The 19,121-nt window shown below is 45.3% G+C and overlaps 1 protein-coding gene across 1 annotated transcript in view; it reads right to left on the bottom strand.

Moving 5' to 3' along the window:
- HSD17B2 (hydroxysteroid 17-beta dehydrogenase 2) overlaps positions 1-19,121 on the bottom strand; it is a 70,297-nt gene that overhangs the window by 13,570 nt on the left and 37,606 nt on the right. The window contains exons 2-3 of the mRNA XM_060085406.1: positions 14,094-14,306; positions 7,324-7,509 (exon numbers count right to left, since the gene is read on the bottom strand). Coding sequence (XP_059941389.1) covers positions 7,324-7,509; positions 14,094-14,306 — 399 coding nt within the window. The remainder of the gene's footprint in view (positions 1-7,323; positions 7,510-14,093; positions 14,307-19,121) is intronic.

Raw genomic sequence — 19,121 nt, 5'->3', positions numbered from 1 at the left:
GCTCTATTAACAGGGCAGAAATATTGCAGCTTTTCAGCCTGAGGCTGTATAGGTAAGGTGTGATTTTTTGATTTATAATAAATATGTATTTGGTCATGGTTGCTGTTTCTGGCACAGGACTTTTAAAACCCTGGGAATTTCCTAAGTGATGAGAGTGGCAAAGGTTAATGAGGACTTTTGTTATGTTAATGGCAACGAGAACCTCTCCTAAGGGTGGGCGGAGGGCTGGTTGCAAGTGGATCCAATTTTGTGATTAGAGGGTTGGAACTTTCGGTCCTACCCCAACCCTGGGGAGGGGAGAAAGATTGAGATCAATCACCAATGGCTAATGATTTAGTCAATCACATGCTATAAGGAAGCTTCCATAAAAACCCCAAAGGAGGGGGTTGGGAGAGCTTCCAGGTTGGTGAGCAGGGAGATTCGGCGAGAGTAGCGAGTTCCGAGCGTGGAAGCATCACACCTTTTCCCTGTGCCTTGCCCTGTGTATCTCTTCATCTGGCTGTTGATTTGTATCCTTTAATATCCTTTGTAATAAACCAGTGAGTAATCCAGTGAGTAAGCAGGTTTCCTGAGTTCTGTGAGCTGCTCTAGCAAATTAATCGAACCCAAGGAGGGGGTAGTTGGTACCTCTGATCTATAGCGAATCGGTCAGAAGCACAGGGGATAACCTGAGCTTGCCACTGGCATCTAAAGTGGGGATGGTGGGCAGTCTTGTAGGACTGAGCCCTAACCTGTGGGATCTGATGCTATCTCCAGGTAGAGAGCTTCAGAATTGAGTTGAATTGTAGGACACCCTGCTGGTATCTGAGCATTGCTTGTTGGTGTTGGGGAAACTCCTCTCTCCAATATGGAACCAGGTGCAGGACACTTTTATAGGGGTACCAGGGTCCCATGCCCACAGCAGCTTTCTCATTTTCTAATATCTTCGCAAGCCAGAACACCCATGACCTTGTCTCAGGAGAAAGTAATGAGGGCTCCCAGCTGGTTTCTGCCTCCTCCAAGGTCAACTGGACTCAACTCAAGTAACAAAGTCCAGGGAATTCCCTGGCGGCCCAGTGGTTAGGACTCCGAGCTTTCCCTGCCGAGGGCCCGGGTTCAATCCCTGATCGCGGAACTAAGATCCCACAAGCCACGCATCGCGGCCAAAAAAAAAAAGAAAACAAAAGTAACCACCACCTGGTGGTCAGGTGGTTAAGATTCCACTCTTCCACTGCAAGGGGTGTGGGTTTGATCCCTGGTTGGGGAAGTTCCACATGCTGCATGGTGCAGCCAAAAAAAAAAAAAACAAACAAACCTTTAGGCATGGTTAGCAGAAAGTGGAGACTAATAGCATCTGGTTGTTCCCTTGTAATTTGACAATCTCTGGGGATTCAACAACTGTTTGGTATCAAAATCAATGTCTGGGACCTTGTTCAAAGTGTGATTGAGAAGCAGCAGCAGCTGGGAATCTGTTAGAAGTGCAAGCCCTCAGGTCTCACTCCAGACCCACTGAATCAGAAATTCTGGGGGTGGGGCAGAATTTTTTTCTTATTGTGGTAAATACATAAAGCGTAAAATTCACCATTTAACCCTTTTAAGGTATACAATTCAGTGGCTTTTAGTACGTTTACAGTGTTGTACAACCAATAGCACTATCTAGTTCTGTATTTTCAATGCCCCAAAAGGAACCCCCATACCCTAGCCCCTGACAACCACTAATATGCTTTCTGTCTCTATGGGTTTGCCTGTTTTGGACATTTCACATAAATAGGATTGTCCCAAGATATGGCCTTTTGTGTCTGGCTTCTGTCACTTAGCACAATCTTTTCAAGATTCACCCTTCAGAGTATCAGTGCCTCATTCCTTTTTATGGATTAATAATATTCCATTGTATGGATAGACCACATTTTGTTTATTAATTCATCAGTTGATGGACATTTGGGTTGTTTCCATCTCTGGCTATTATAAATAATGCTATGAATACCTATGTACAAGTGTTTGTTGGAGCACCTGTTTTCTGTTCTCTTGAGTGTACACTTAGGAGTAGAATTGCTGAGTCGTAACACTGTGTTTAATTTATTGAGGAACTGCCAAGTATTTTCCACAGAGGCTGCACCATTTTACGTTCCCACCAGCAACTCAGGAGAGTTCCAGTTTCTCCAGATCTTTGCCATCAAGTGCTGTTTTCTGGTTTTTTGATTATAGCCATCCTAGTGGGTGTGAAATATTATCTCATTGAAGTTTTGATTCCCTGCAGTCGTTATTAAGTAGCCCTCCTGGTGTATCACATGCATCTGAAGTTTGAAAAAATTGTCCAGGGACCAGTAGCAGTCACTTAGGAACTAGTTATAGAAATACAGAATCTTGGGCCCCCCTCAGACCAACTCAGTCAAATTCTGCATTTTAACAAGACCCCCAGCTGATCACTATACACATTAATGTTTGAAGCACTGGTGTAAGAGGCAGCCCTAAATTGCTTACACTTCCTAATCATTGCTTAAATGTACTAGCGTTAGGGTCTGTGTTTTTTTTGCCCTCGCTCCCCCCCGTCCCCCGTTTCCCTGGTGTGTTCTTGCTTGGTAATCTGGAAAAGTGAGAGGAACACAGAATTTGGAGTTAAATAGACCCAGTTACCAGCACTGACTTCATTGCTTACCAGCTGGATGATCCTGGGCTAGAGTGTGCTTGATCTAAAAAGGAATCAATATCTGCATCCTGTACATGTTAGAACTGAATGACTTCAGGGGTGTAAGCATCTAATTCAACTCAGCATGAAGACGTTCACTCCATCTTGCTCTCCCCTCTCCCCCTTACCCTACGCTAAGCCCTGGCTAGCGCGAGAGTTTTAAGGAAACAAATCTCAGCTTTGGCTTCCTCTCACGTCACTGAGCAGCTGAGACTGGCTGAATGATTTGCCAGATGATTCCCTTAAGGCAGCCAACTTGGCAAGAAAAAAAATCCAGGAATGATCCCATTGTCAACTTCTCCGGACTAAGTAAGACCAGGCTCAAGTTTGGAACTGTGAAATGTGCCAGATACCTAAAATCTGTAGACTTGTAAGACCCTCTGAGGCCACTTACTTTGGTGTAAAGTAATCTTCATGCATTTTAAATAGCTCGTTGTGATGGGCAACCATTACTGTCTCTCAGTAGAGAGGGCCCTGTTACTAGGGTACTTTCTGTGTACCAGTAACTGTGCTAAACACTCAGAATCCACAGTGCATTTAGATCTACAGTTGAGACCAGAAGTTCTCAACTGGGGCTGATTTTGCATCCCACCCCCACCCCAGTGGACACATGGTAATACCTGAAAGTCAGCACCGGGTGCTACTTGCATCTAATGGGTCAAGAACACAGATGTTGCTAAACATCCTACAATGCATCGGACAGCCCCCCACAGAAAGAATTAGCCTCCCCAAGATATCGATAAAGTTCAGGTTGAGAAATGCTGCCTTAGACTCAGGAGCTGTGTCACCCTGTCACGACAGAAGATGAAATGGACACAGACAAGTGGGGCTACTTGCCCCAGATCACCCAGCTAGTAATACAAGAGCACGATTCAAAGCACAACCGGCTCAAAATCCCTGAGGCCTTAGTCATTTTATAAGGTTTGCTTTCAGCTGTTCTCATTCAAGCACAGCTTATGACATAACACGGGTATTTATTCTGCAATTTCTTAAGAGGAAAACTGGCCAGAAAAGACTTTTAGACCTCTCAAACATAAAGATTTTTCAAGTGCCCTATGTACAATCAATCAGAGTCATCTCCCACTTCCTACAATCCTTGGTTAAATATTTATCAAACTTCCTTGCCAGGATTTAGGTTAAAGAGCTATTCTATTTCTGTGGGAGGGATGATAAACATGATTACAGGGGGGTGGAAAATCCTCCCAGAGATGTGGTCAAATGTGCAAGTAGTGACCAGTTGGGCTTATTTGCCCAGGAGCTAGTGTGTGACAGCGGCAGGATGGAACAGTCACAGGTGGCAATGCCAGCGGTTGGCAGGATAAAAAGCCACAGGTGCACACAGAGGCAGCCTCTTCATGGCAGATGGCTTTTGGGTCTCTAACTCTACCACATGCCAGGTGCAAGGCTGATGCTTAAAACCGTGTCATTTCATCTCATCTCACCATGGCCCTAAGAAGAAATGATCATTATTATCTCCATCAGAAAATGCAGAAGCTGCAACTCAGAAGTTCAGGACTTTGTCTTAGGTCACTCTGTTGTCAGTGGTAAAGACAGGATCAAAACCTAGGCAGTTTATCCCCACTGAATTTTCCAGCTTCTGGAAGTTACCTGCATTCTTTGGCTCACAGCTCCTTCCTCCATCTTCCAACCTCTCTTTGAGTCTGACCTTCCTGCCTCCCTCTTATAAGGATTCTTGTAACCGAATCAGACCCACCTAGATAATCTAGGATCATCTCTGCCTTTCAGATCCTTAACTCAATCATACCCTTTTGCCAAGTAAAGTCACATATTCCAGGTTCCAGGTTTTAGGTCATGCATGTATTTGAGAAACCACTATTCTACCAGACCAGTTGCCTACTCACAGTATCCTGAGACACTTGCTTTGGGGTTATTTGCTACGCACAGTGGATAACTTGAAAAGAGTCATCAGTTCCATCTCAGCTCCTCCTGGCTGATGCAAACTTCCATGATAATCTACACCATTGAAATTCTTGTCATGCAGAGGGTGGCCGAGGTGCCAGACTCAAGACAACATGATGGGTCAGGGCAACCATGAACTCCTTTTGGAGAACACTTACTGTCTGTCTCTCTCTCTCTCCATACCTCCATCTTCAAAATTAGAAAAAGACCAGGGTGAACTCCCAACTAAGTGCATTTTCCAAAATTACTATTACATTAGCTTTGCCAAGAGACACATCATCAAGTTGGCATCACATTGGATGTTAATTTTGTGGATTGGTGGTTGGTTATATAGTGTCTTTTACACATGCCATGACTTTTCTGATTCTTGTGTTACAGTCTAGCTTCTTGTCCCCTTGCTCAAAAATCTTTTCCATTGTTTTGCAAAACACTCATCAGCAAAGTGCTAGGGATTCTGCTGAACTCCTCTGCCCTCATCAATGAGGGAAACTATAAGCATGATTTAAGATCTTTGGCTCCTGTCCTCTTACAAACACCTGCCCTGTCAAGTACGTACGCTTCCTTTCTGTTCTGCTTTCATGCTATTGTTTTAACAACTGTATAAAATTCCCTGGGTGGTTTCTGAGTCCTGCAAATGAACCTATTTCTAGAGTTTCCTTGAAACGTAAGGATTCAAAGCTGGATGTGATGAAGGAAGACTCCATACATCTTGGTGACTGACTGGGTGGGAGAAAAGGAGAGAAAGGCACAGGGAGAAACAAATCCAAGAAGGCTCAAAGCTCTGAAACCTGAAAGACTAAGAGATGAACAGAAAGAAGTCAAGAAAGGAAGCTCTGAATGGCTGATAGAAAGTTTAGCTTCAGACATGTTGACTTGGTGACGATGGTAAGATACTGGAATGGAACTAGTAAGGCTGGGTATAAAAGATTTTGCATGTCCAGGGGTGAGAATAAGAGTGAGATGTGTGATTTATTTGAACGCTCAAATATCTTCCTCCAGTGGAAATACGTGACAAGTCCATTCAAAGTCTTGGCTTAGAAAAAGTTTTAGAGGTCAAGTTGAAGGTGTATGAATGGGCATGCTCTGTAGTGTAAATTCATCACTCGCCCATTCATTCATCTGCACGCTTGCATTTTTTCATTTATTAATTGAGCTTCTACTTCATGCCAGACACTGGGCCTATAGCAGGTAGTGTGCCTATCAGTGATACATAAGTAAAATCTTATGAACGAATCTTATGCTCAAAGTTGAGAACCAAGAGAGGAAGAGAAAAATCTTCCTTGTCACTGTGTCAAGTAGAAGGCAATGATAAGTCATTTCAGTAAATATTTGTTGAATGAGTGAGGCAAAGGAGCATGTGAGACTTTTCCAGATGTACCAGATTGTACCAGGGGACTGAGAAAAGTGAGGTTTCCACAGAGATCAAAAATGTAAAGGCTAAGTTCAGAAGAAAGTTAAGGGTGAAATATTGCAAATGTATTTTCTCAGGATTTGTTTGCTTTAGCAAGGTAGCAAAAAAATTGGAAATATTTTGGGGTTCTCATAAAATTTGAAATACAGTACTCATTGCTCTTAACCATCTTAGACGTCTCTCTCTCCATCCTTTCTCCTCCTCCCTCCCTCTTTTCCTTTCCTTCCCTTTCCTTCCCTTCCTTCCTCCTTCCCTCCCTCCCTTCCTCCCTCCCTTCCTTCCTTCCTTCTTTCCTTCCTTCCTCCTCAGGCCAACCAGCAACACTAGTGACACACTCACATAGCTAGTAAGTTAGAAGAAGTTGCTAAGTTAGAACCAGGGAAGAAAATATGAGGGACAACAATGATTGTCTAGAAAATACACAAAAATGTCTCCCTTAAAAAAAAAAAAAACAAAGAAACCAAAACCAACCAACCAAATAGTTGGATCCTTTATGTAAAAAAAAAAAATCTCACTCAGAACTAACTGATCCAACAGTGAAGAGTGGTATTCCTCAATGTGAAGGCAGGATCCTAGAGTCCAGAGCCCACCCTCTTGGCTTCCCTCTCACCCATGCAGTGGCCCAAAAGACAACCCCATGGACACCACTCAAAGCTGAGTAAGGCTCTGAGGAACACCAGTTTGGAAATATCTGTTCTAGAAGAAAGAATGAGACATCACATGCATGGGCATTTTTTATGGAAGGGAGATCGTTAAACCCTTGACTTGTTGACTATCTGTTCTTTGAAATGGAGAGAGATGAGTTATCAAATGTCACACCCTGCCCCAACTGCCTTGAGATTGCAGAACGATGGGAATTGTCTTATGGAAAATCCTAGCAGCCAGCCAACTGAGACACAGGGCTCTGACAGTGCCAAAAGAGTGAAGACATTTGCTATTCATCTCACAGGGAACAACAGAGTGTGAAGAATTCAGGGAGGGTTGAAAACAGGTTCCCTGTCACGATGACATTAAGCGTATGCAGGGTTTCCTTTCCAAATCTAGGAAGCTTGTGCATTAGCGGTCACACTGTGAAGAAGTGTGAGAGCCCTAAATCCCCAGTAATGAATAGATGAGTTAGAAGGCCGGTAAGGTCAGTACATGAAAGGATTTGAAAGGAAAGAAAGGTTTTAATTGTACTCAGATCAACGGTAAACACACGATTTGACTATTCTCCACCCAGCCCTGCATGAGAGTGCCCTGCTTTCTCGTTCAGCCCACAGGGAGCGTTGAGAGTCACATCTTGCATGACCGGCACCCACGACCTTGTGGGGAAAGGCCAACTCACCTGCCATGCTGCTGATGTTCACCAGCCTCCCCTTGGATTTCCTAAGAAGAGGTAAAAATGCCTTTGTGACTTCCACAGCCCCGAAGAAGTTCACGGCCATGCATCGTTTGTATTCGGTCATGGGAATGAGCTCCCCGTCAGCTGGGAGGCCAAGGATCCCAGCATTGTTGACCACCGCCCACAGTCCTGAGGACAGAAGGGAACAACTCTGAGGTTAGGCAAGATGGGAGAGTGGGAAGATTTTCAGCCCTTCCAGCTCTGAAGTCAAAAGGGCCCCTTTGAGACTTAGGATCTAGGCAGATCACTTCAACTCTCAAAACTTAGTCTCCCTGATTATTTGTGAAATATTAAGCAATGGTTTTTTGGAGGAATATTCTTTTGCCTCAAAGCCCTTTCCTACATCCGGGCAGCTAGATATTTGTTATACCTGTGGAGGAATGACACAGCAAGGAGGAGATTTAATCAAAGTCTACGTAATGTTTCTCCCTCAAAGGAGTGTGTGGAGACGGAATGATATCTTTTGGACTTGCAGATATAAGACGATATATCTTATATGCAATGCAATGATATAAGATCCTATCTTCCCTTTTCCTTCGACTAGAAAAGATTCCTTAGCCCAGGAAAACTAGAGCAGAAGTGCCAAGAGCTAAAAAGATTGCAGAGTCCCTGAGCTCTAGGCCCTTCCCCAGCCAGCCTGATCCCCTTGACTGACCAGGATCACCAAGAGGGCTTGTTCACACACAGGTCACCAGGCCCCACCTCCAGAGGATCTGATTTGGGGTGTCTGGGGTAGGGCCTGAGAATCTGCATCTCTAACAAGTTCCCAGGTGATGCTGATGCTGCAGGCCTGGACCACACTTGGAGAACCGCTGTCCACAACTAGTGATTTTTCATCTTTGACTTCACATTAAAATCACCTGGGGAGCTTTTAAAACCCCGATGCCCAGGCCACACCCGAGCCAATTAGATCAGAAATTGTGGGGTGGTGAAGAAAGGGGACCTTGGCATTAGTAGTTTTATAAAGTCCCTACCTAGGTGATTCCAATGTACAACCAAGCTTTGGAATCATTGCCCTAAACGGTAGCAGACAGGTAATACAAAAACTCCAGATGTTTTGGGGGAGGGGGATCTGGAGCAGAAGTGAGTGACCTGGGTCCTCTTTAATTTCTGGGCTTTTCAAATTCATTTATTTATTTATTTTTGGCTGCGTTGGGTCTTCCTTGCTGCACACGGGCTTTCTCTAGTTGCGGCGAGCGGGGGCTACTCTTCGTTGTGGTGCGCGGGCTTCTCATTGCAGTGGCTTCTCTTGTTGTGTAGCACGGGCTCTAGGTGCGTGGGCTTCAGTAGTTGTGGCGCACGGGCTTAGTTGCTCCGCAGCATGTGGGATGTTCCCGGACTGGGGCTTGAACCCGCGTCCCCTGCATTGGCAGGCGGATTCTTAACCACTGTGCCACCAGGGAAGTCCCTGGGTCCTCTTTACAGAGGAGCAACATCCGGGGTATGTTCAGCTAGATAGACCTGAAGCAGATTCTCTGAGTTCCCTGAGCCTCTGCATGGTTTAGACCAGCTGTTTCTCAAGGTGTGGTCCAGAACCAGCATCATCAGCATCAATTGGGAACTTGTTAGAAATGCAAATTCTGGAGCCCCACCTCAGACCAGCTGGATCAGAAACTGATGATCAGACATTGTTGTTGAAGCTCAGCACTGTGACATAACGTGCCCTCGAGGCAACCCTGATGCACACCCAAGTGTGAGAACCAGTGGGATATGCAGAGGAGCAGAGTGAGCCTCCGTGCAAAAGCACAGAAACGGCAGGAGGCACCAACCCTAACAGTGCCTTTCTGATGGCTTCCAAGAGGGAGGTAGCAGCCAACCTGCATGAGGACTGGACAGAGCACTGGACATCTCAGCAGAGCCCAGCATGAGGCACTGACCGTCGCAGTTGAAATGTCCCATCCCCAGGAATTTAAGATGCCACCCTGGGGAAATGGGATAAAGCTCAAAATGACTGAAACGGTTTTCGCCACGTGGCAGAAAGACGGCTCAAAATAGAAATTGCGCTGACTTATAGAAAATAAAATTACATTTCTTGCACACCTGAGTTGGTGGTCTGACACTTAGACGCAATAATGATTGGGAGCATTAAGTGAGATGATGCCTGGCACGTAGTAAGAGCTCAACAGCTATTACAAGGATGGTGATGGGAGGAGAGGATGCCTCCACTCCCACCTCCAAATGAAGGTTTTAATTCACTCAGCCTGATGAACACCTTTGACCAGTCCACATGCAGGTGGCAGCTTGAGAATGCCCTAAAACAGGGGCCAGGGCTTCCCTGGTGGCGCAGTGGTTGAGAGTCTGCCTGTCGATGCAGGGGACACGGGTTCGTGCCCCGGTCCGGGAGGATCCCATATGCTGCGGAGCAGCTGGGCCCGTGAGCCATGGCCGCTGAGCCTGCGCGTCTGGAGCCTGTGCTCCGCAACGGGAGAGGCCACAACAGTGAGAGGCCCGCGTACCACAAAAAACAAAAAAACAAAACAGGGACCAGCAAACATTTTCTATAAAAGGGTGGATAGGAAATATTTTAGCACTGCACCTCCTACTCACTCAGCTCTGCCATTGCAGACAATCTGTAAATGAATGGGAGTGGCTGTCTTCCAATAAAACATTATGGACATTGACATTCGTATTCCATATAATTTTCATGTGTCAAAAAAATCTTCTGATTTCTTTTTTTTTTTTTTTTTTTTTTGCGGTACACGGGCCTCTCACTGTTGTGGCCTCTTCTGTTGCAGAGCACAGGCTCTGGACGCGCAGGCTCAGCGGCCATGGCTCATGGGCCTAGCCGCTCCGCGGCATGTGGAATCTTCCCGGACCGGGGCACGAACCTGTGTCCCCCGCATCGGCAGGCGGACTCTCAACCACTGCGCCACCAGGGAAGCCCCTGATTTCTTTTAACCATTTAAAAATGTAAAAACCATCCTGAGCTCACAGGCTACACAAAAACAGGTGGCAGATCTATAGAAAATTCTTTAAATGACAAAGTTAAAGAGATAGAGAACAGGTTAAGGATGAGAATAGGGCTCTAAAAAGGTAGCATGAAAAAGCCTGGTGGTGATGGAACAGTTCTGTATCTTGAGTGAGGTGATTTTTGCGCAAAGCTACACGTTATAGAATTGCACACACACATACACACTTGCATGTATAGCTGGTAAAATCTGAATAAACTCTGGGGATTATACCAATGCCAATTTCCTGGTTTTGATATTGTACTATAGTTATGCAAGATGTTAATACTGGGGGAGGCTTGCGTCTACTATTATTTCAAAATAAAACGTTAAAAAAAGAAAAAACAGGGCCACAGCTTGCCAACTCCTGCCATAAAACTCTAAGCTAGCCAATAAGCCCATTATACCTGTAAGACTTAATAATAGTTTTTAAATAATATTAATTAATAATTAACAATATGTTCATAATAATTTTAAAATATGTGTGTAGGAACACAGCACAGTTGCTGGCCCTCTTGCAGGAGCTGAGGTTTTCTGGTTTATCCATGTGGCCCAGAGGGTTCTTTCGCAAACATCCTTCTTAGTGATTTTTAATGAGCCTATTTTACTGCTCCACTTTTGTTTTGACTTGGGAGGCTGAAGTTGAGAGAGACCTCGAGGAGAGCAGGTAATTCTGTATTGGTATCGTATTGGGGTATTGGTAACTCTGCCTCAAAGGAGGATTGCTCTCCAGAAGGCTGGCCCCAAAATAGCATGGGCTCATACCTTGGAAACTGTACTCGCTGGACCCCTTCATCCCAGGACACTGGGACGGTATTAGTGTATCAAGAACCAGTATTTTGGGACTTCCATGGGGGTGCAGTGGTTAAGACTCTGCACTCCCCATGCCAGGGGCATGGGTTCAACCCCTGGTTGGGGAACTAAGATCCTGCATGATGCACAGCGTGGCCTAAAAAAAAAAAAAAAAAAAAAGAACCACTACTTTATCATTCATTATGGTCAATACTGTCCCTCTGGGCCTCACCAGATGGGTCTGTATTGAATATCTCCTAACAAGATACCATCAAGTCAATAATAAGAGGGATAGTGAAAGGCAAAGCCAGGAAAACTACCTTTCTAGAAAACAACCACACACTACTAAACTGGCTGAAAATTAATTTCTAATTACCAACCATCTATTTTTCTCTCCTCCTCTCATTTCTCAGATGTTTATTGAGCACTTACTATATGCCAGGGGCTGTGCTTAATGTTGAATGAATGGAAAATAGGAGTTCTTACTGACTGCTTGCCTCATGTCAGGGACTCTTGTAAGTGCTCCGTATATAATAACTACCCCTTCAACTACCAAATGAAGCAGATAATATTACTCTCTTTTTGCTGGGAAGGTCAGCTGTAAAGAGGATGTAAGCAGGAAGTGCTTGAGGCCTCCACGGAAAACCCCCAAGTGAAGGCAAAACAGGAGAAAGCAGAGCTAAGAAACAGAGACTGGGTGCTGATGACGTTGTTTAAGTGCCTGGATCCAGACATGCCTGAAATCAATGGGCCTTTTTAGTTATATAAGCAAAATACATTCCCTTTATGCTTTAGCAGTTTTGAATTGGGTCGTATCACTTGCGTCTGAAAGAATCCTGTTGGAGACATGGTTCTGGTTCTCAAGGAACCTTGTGGTGAGGAGTGAGAGATGGACAGATTTGTATAATTGGTAATACCAGTGTGGGCAACGGATATCAGGTGAAGGTCCAGAACAGGAAGTGAATGATGTTACCTGGATTACCAGGAAGGTCATGCAAGAGATGTTTGAGCTAGATCTCCTTTGAGGGTAGAGTCTGCAGCTGGACAAAAGCAAAAGTCTAGAGGAATGGAGTGAGGCAAGAGGGAAATTTGGGTAAGAGGAAGCTGGACGTGCAAAGATGTAAACTAGTACATTCTATTCTGGAAACCATTCCAGAATTTACTGAGTGGACCAGCAGGTATTGCAGATTAAGGGTTTGGCAAGGGCCATTTTCCTGAAGGGCCTTCGAATTCTTGTTAAGGTGTTTGGTGGTGGATGGAGAACCACAGCACCATTCAATGAGGCAAAGCATAGGCCTTGCTCATGGGAGGAATGCAAGACATGGAGGCTCTGATTATCAAAAGGTTTTCAGGAAATGGATGGCACTGTAAGATGTGCACATTGTAAAGACCACTCTCCATTTGGAAAGCATAGGGGAAGGAAAGCCTGGTTGCAAGGAGGCCATTGTGGGAGCTCAGGCGGGAGATGAGGGCCCCAGTTAAGCCACAGCTGCCTGGGGATGATAGGAAGGGGCGGGATGATAAAGATCTAGGACGTAGAATTGACAGGACTCCGGACCAATAGGATGCAGAAATCGAGGGTAAGCGGCAGGTCTAAGTGACCCCCCCAGGTTGCTGACTTGAATGACAGATTAGGTGGCAGTGCTGGCGTTGGAGCCAGTGTCTGAGTCGTCCGATGCAGGAGGGTAAACTGATTTGCAGACGGGCAGCAGAGAAAAAGATAATGAGGTCAGTTTTTGACAAATTGAGATGGGATGTCTGCTAACCAATTTTATATGCATATAGGTCCTGACGTTTAGAAGAGAGCTAGGTTGGTAACACACATTCAGAAGTTATCGTATTAAATCGCAGTGTTTCTCAACTCTGGCAGAATATTAGCATCACCTGGGGAGCTTTCAAATGTATTGATACCTGAGACCCCCAAATGGGATCTTCTTTACAGTGGACATTCTCAGCAAAAGGAGAGCAACAGTACTGGCCTCATTGTGGAAGTATTAGCTGAGTTATTGCCTGTAGATACTGATTTAATCTGTTGGGGGAAGGTCCCAGGTTGGGTGGGTATCACGGGTGTGTGACCTGTGTTTCAGAAAGGTCTCATGCTTGGTTTAATTTTCTGCTGGCACCACCTAAACATCTTAAACATTTTGTAAACAAGGGGCGCCACATAATTTGCATTTTGCCCTGGGCCCCCCCCCCCACAAGTTACACAGCCCATCCTGGGCCCAAGCACAGGTATTTTAAAACACTTCCCGGGTGAGAATTCCTGGTATAGGGAGAGAACAATACAGCCCGGGAAACATGGAGTGGGAAGTTTGGGGGTGGAGCCCTCAGTAACACTCACATTTAGGGGAATGGGGGGAGGGGCGGAGGAAGAGGTTCATACAGGAGAAGCAGAAAGAATGATCAGAGAACTAGGAGGGCAAGAGGGGGCTGGAGACCCCAAAGCCCAAGCAGGGGAGGATAATCAACACACTGAAACACAGCAGAGAAATTAAGAGCTTGGTGTTTAGGATAATACTGATTTGCTTGGCCAGACCACTTAGGGAGGCATGGTGAGAAGTGAAAACAGGGTGGCAGGGTTCCAAGGAGCTTGGTTGTAAAGGAAGAGGAAGAGAAAGGCAGTGGCTAAGGGAAGGCAGTGATTATGAAGCTATTTTCTTAAGTCTAATACAAGTTAATATCGGTGAGAGGAAAGAAATGAGGAGGGGCAGTAATTAATGGGAGAGTGACCAAGCAGATGCTGGAGGGAATGGGATGGAGAATTCTGTAAGTTCTGAGGACGGACCACACCTGACTCATTCCTAATGTCTTCGTGTCTGCAAAAGGTGCCAGCGTGTGGCAGGTGCTCAGTACAGGGTTCTCCAGGTGCCAGAACAGACTAGAGGACAATGGTAATTAGAGGCTGGAACCAGTGTTGGGCGTTTGCAAGGAGGGTGGAGGGCACTCGAGGGCGCAAGTGGCTGAAGGCAGTACCTCTGTTCTGCATCTTTTCCTTCACTTTGCTGTGGGCATCTTTTATCTGTTGCGGGTCGGTGATGTCCAGCTGGAGCACGGAGAGACGCTTGGAGCAGGTTCTGCGTAATTCCTCTGCTCCAGATCCCTTTTCATCCAGAACTCCAGCAAATACTGTGAAGCCCAACTCGTCCAGATACTTGGACAAAGCATGGCCAATCCCAGAATCGCCACCTGCAAGGGGTCAAGGCAATACAAAGTGGGCTCAAACCTCAATGGCAGGAAAAATCATTGAACAAAAAAATCACTGCATGCTACTTATGATGGTCCATGTTCCCTGGAGAGAGTAGGTCTTGAGGAAGTTTGATTTTTTTTTTTTTTTTTTGCTAAGTGAGAAAATGGTCAGAGAAGCCACAAGAGACAAATTTCTCTGTATGAGAAAGAAAGGGAGGTGAGGTAGAATTTGAGGTGGGGGCATAAGTGGGAGGAGAAATGCTGATGAGGGGGAGGGGTCCAGGAGTGGCTGGTGGCCAAAGAACGTAGGAGGCAAAACTAAGACATCTAATGGAAGCTTTTTTATTAATCTCCTCATGTAGTATTTTATGTAATAACCTCCATCACTGCATAAAATCTTCAGTAAAACATTCATTACAAACTAATACTTTGGAGTTGGTTTCTTCATTTTAAAGATGTAGCAAAGTGTCACGTCCTGCTTCATAGTGGACCCAGGACAATAGCAGAGGCTGCCCACAGGGACCAGTTCCTTCTGGATTATGAAAGATGAAGGCTCCTAGCCACCTGTCCTTCTCACCTCTTCAGAACTTTTTCCCTAGCCATGGCCTTCTCCCAAACCACTGAATAGACATCAATCCTAGGAAGACACCTGCAACAGAAACCACATAGAAATCCCTAAGTGCACTGCTTTGTGAAACCAGAGGATAAGATCATATGTAAAATACATGTCAAGCCTACCGGAATTTGAGATGGGAGTTTACCCAACCCACTCTGGAGGATATTACGGACCCTAGAGAAATTGTTTCACACCCACAAGTACAAACGTAGATACCTGAAATTCCAAAGATGAAGACAACATGGACATAAAATCACCCTTTGAGCCATACCAGAATAAACGTGTAACAATTAATATGGTTTCTACAGCTCTAAAGACGAGAGATCATCTTCACATTGGCTGTGTCAGGCAATCTTCCCTGTAAACCTTGAGGTAATCTGTCTTGTCAGCAGTTGGGGGCTACAGTCAGGCATCCCCCTAAGAATCAGAAAATTCAGGAAATCAGCATGCTGACAGTCAACTCAAGGATCAGTATGTCAGTGATCAGAAAAGATGTCTGACTTCGAAGCTAACAAGACCTGCCTGGAATCTGACCAGAAGTGTTACTGTCTCCAAAGAGAAGATAATCACCATCAAAAGGCAAAAGGACAGAGAAACAGGCATTCACAGATATTGCTGATAAATGTGAAGGGGTGAAATCAATGACCATTTTAGATACTGAGACCCAAAAAGTCTCAGTATCTATCCTAGAGGAAAAAGTCACATATATGCAGAGACAAAGGATGTTCTTTACAGGACTGTGTATAATGGCAAAAGAAGGAATTAACCTTAACATCCATGAATTGGAGAATGGTTGCATAAATTATGGTACATATGATGGAATATGACACAGTGATTTTAAAAGATAAGGTAGAACTATATAAACTGGAATAGATACTGCTCCAAGATACTTTGTTAAGTGAAATAAAATGTTATAGTACAGCAATTATTATACAGAATCCAATTTATGACCCAAAACGGGGGTGGAGGAAACTAATTCTCTACCTACCCATGCATGCAAATATAAAAGGAGGCATTTGGAAGGAGAGACACCAAGATGGTAATAGTAGTTGCCTCTAGGAGGAGAGGCAGAATGGACGGAGCTTTGTTTTACAATGTTTTCCAGTTTTGCTGCAAGAGAGTACTGATTTTTCTTGTGTAATTTCTCTTCTTTTAAAGGTCATGCCAATTAGAATGAAGATGGGCCCTATAAGTATAGGAAAAGGTATTACCAAGAGGCCATTGTAGGTGGCGTCTGCAAACACTGCCCAAGAGAGTGCAGCCTTAGGAAGAGGTGCGGGCACTTCTGCCCCTCAGACAGAAGATGTGGGCACTTCTGCCCCTCCTAACACAAGATGAAGGCGTCTGGCTACCATAGTTGATTGCACTTTACTTTGTTTCTTGTATGTCCACATCTACCTGTGTGTGCATGGTTTCCTGCCTGGTCCTGGTCAGAGGAGGAGACCGTACCAATTGAGGCAGACCTCAATTGGTCTGGGCCACGTGACAGATCTCTGCTGTGCTGTAAATGAGCACATTAGAATTCTGGTTTTAAAATATAATACTACATGCATATAACAATTTTGCGAGCCGTGCAAATGTAGCTTTGCCCTGTAGAAATGGACCTGCCGTTGGACAAATCGAGCTTCAGGGTCTGCGTGGAAAGATTGTGAAGGAGTGTGTGTCTTGCATCAAAGCTTCTTATTTATGATATGTAAGTAGAATAGAGCAAATGTTGGTTGAATCTTTGTTATTTTTAGTACCATTTCTCTAATAAAGCTAAGTATTTTCGAGGAAAAAAAAAAAAAGATCTGAGGCCAGATCTTTGACAGGGGCAAGTTCACCATGTGGTGGGTGCAATGCATGTGGTCTCTCCCTGGAAACCACCAAATGTCACTGGTGGTTAAATCTGTCTTGTAAAATTATCCTCCCCGTGTCTCCAGTAGAGATGATCATTCCCATTTTACAGATGGGGAAAGTGAAAATGAGAGAGGCCAAGGTCACAGAGATAGAAGGGATGGACCTGAATCCCAGTGCATGACTCTTCGTCATCCTGGACCACCTTCTCCTTTATCTGTGAAAGCAGAGAAGGAAGGTCTGGGGAAGCCAGCCTCTGAATGAGCCTCCTGTGGCCCAGCAAGGAAGGATATGAATTAACCTGGAAATAACTAACTCAGAACCGGACTGGAGTGAAGCGTGAACCTGGAGCCAGGGGATACACACTCTGCTGGGTGAGAGCAGGTGTTCACAGAAGGCCCCTCCCATTTGTGACACACCACACCCTGTGCTTCTGCCTCCTGGGTGGTGTGGCTGGGCCTATTGGGGCCATGGGTTTTAAAGCTCCCAGTTCCCCTGAAAGGTTTGTGTCATATCAGGATGCTAGCATGTTGCCTCTGCGCAGAGAGAATCCTCCTGTGGTACAGAGATGCAGGCTGTGGCCTTCAGCTCCAAGCAGCAAATAAACTCAGACAGGGTGCCTACCAAGGAAGGTGAGAAAGGGTCATCTATCAGTGGCGGAGTGGATAAACAAAACGTGGTCTAGCCATACAATGGAATATTATTCAGCAATAGAAGGGAATGGAGTTTTGATACACCCTACAACAAGGATGAATCTTGAAAACATTATGCTAAGTTAAAGAAGGAAGAGACACTTTGATCCTGACCCCATTTTCTCTGAGTAGAGAATGATCCAAAGACAGTTTCGAAGGTAATGCCTTAGACCAGCTTAGGCAGCTTCGTGAATCCAGGATCTAACTCTCTGCGGAAAATTCCTAGGAAGAGCCTGGCCTACGGGAGATGCTAGCCACAAAATGAGAGAGGACATATTGAACTTTACCAAGCCCTGTGGTCCTGGAAAACAGCAAAAGTTAAAAAACACTTCCAGGGCTTCCCTGGTGGCGCAGTGGTTGAGAGTCCGCCTGCCGATGCAGGGGACACGGGTTCGTTTCCCGGTCTGGGAAGATCCCACATGCCGCGGAGCAGCTGGGCCCGTGAGCCATGGCCACTGAGCCTGCGCGTCCGGAGCCTGTGCTCCGCAACGGGAGAGGCCACAACAGTGAGAGGCCTGCGTACCGCAAACAACAACAACAAAAAAAAAACCACTTCCACTCTTTGTGTTCTGGGAAATAGTTTCCTGCAAAGGAGTCACCTTCTCCATGTGAATTAGAGAGAATTGAGGGATGCCCTCCTTGTTTACCAATGACAAGGCCAGACCCAGGCCCTCAAAATTCCAACCCTTTGCTTCATGAATGACAAGATAAACTTTGTCCCCAGTGAGTCACTGGAACAAAATGCTTGTTAACCAAACTCTGGTATAGATTCTTTCCTTACCCCAAGCCCTGGCCCACGGTCAGCCTGAGGCAGCAGATAGCTCCTCCTGAGAACAGGCTGGCCTCAGAGAAGATGGTCCCTCCTCTGCCGTCTGATCACTCCTGGCCTATCCCCATTCCCCTCACCTGGTTCTTTTCAGACATGTTCACCCCCCCCCCGCCCCCATGAAAGCAAAACTCTTTTGTCTAACCCTTGAGATACTTGCAGACCTGTGGTCAAAGTGTTCCCTTCACTGCAACAGTCCTGCCCCTGGCCCCATAGTAATCAACCCTGTAGAATAAAGTCTTTCCATACAAAACCTGGATTTGTTTTTTTTATTTGACATTGAATTAAGAAAGCCAAAGTTCACGGGAGGCCATGTGTTTGTCCTTACCAGTGAGAAAAGGTAGCATAGAGGCCTGGTTTTGAGCCTGGCCCCACCATCCCTACCTGTGCAACCTGGTCAGGTTATTTAACCTCTCTGTGCCTCAGCTTCCTCATCTGTAAAATAGGCTTGATAATGGTGCCTACACCAGTTGATATTTGTGATGTGCTTAACAATGCCTATAATTACTATAATCTTTTTTTAAAAAATAATACTAGGCACATGACATCCTTCTTGATTTACAGGCCTTTACATTCATGATATTGGTAGATGGGGAGTTGGCCTCTACTGACAGTCAGCTAAACATCTTGATTAAGACTCAGACTGCTTGATTCTGCCTCTCCCATGTCTGAGCTTTGGGAAATGTTACATACAGTCATGTGGATCCTCCACTTCCTCATCTGGAAAGTGGGATTATACCAGTACCTCCCTCCTAGACTGACCTTGGAAGTCAACAAGACAGAGGATGTTCTGCACAAGGCCCAGCCTGTCATATGTGACTTGTTATCAGTAGCATGGCTCTAAC

Source organism: Mesoplodon densirostris, chromosome 19, assembly GCF_025265405.1.
Source record: "Mesoplodon densirostris isolate mMesDen1 chromosome 19, mMesDen1 primary haplotype, whole genome shotgun sequence".
Classification (NCBI taxonomy): Eukaryota; Metazoa; Chordata; class Mammalia; order Artiodactyla; family Ziphiidae; genus Mesoplodon; species Mesoplodon densirostris.
This window is presented reverse-complemented; position numbering and strand designations above follow the sequence as displayed.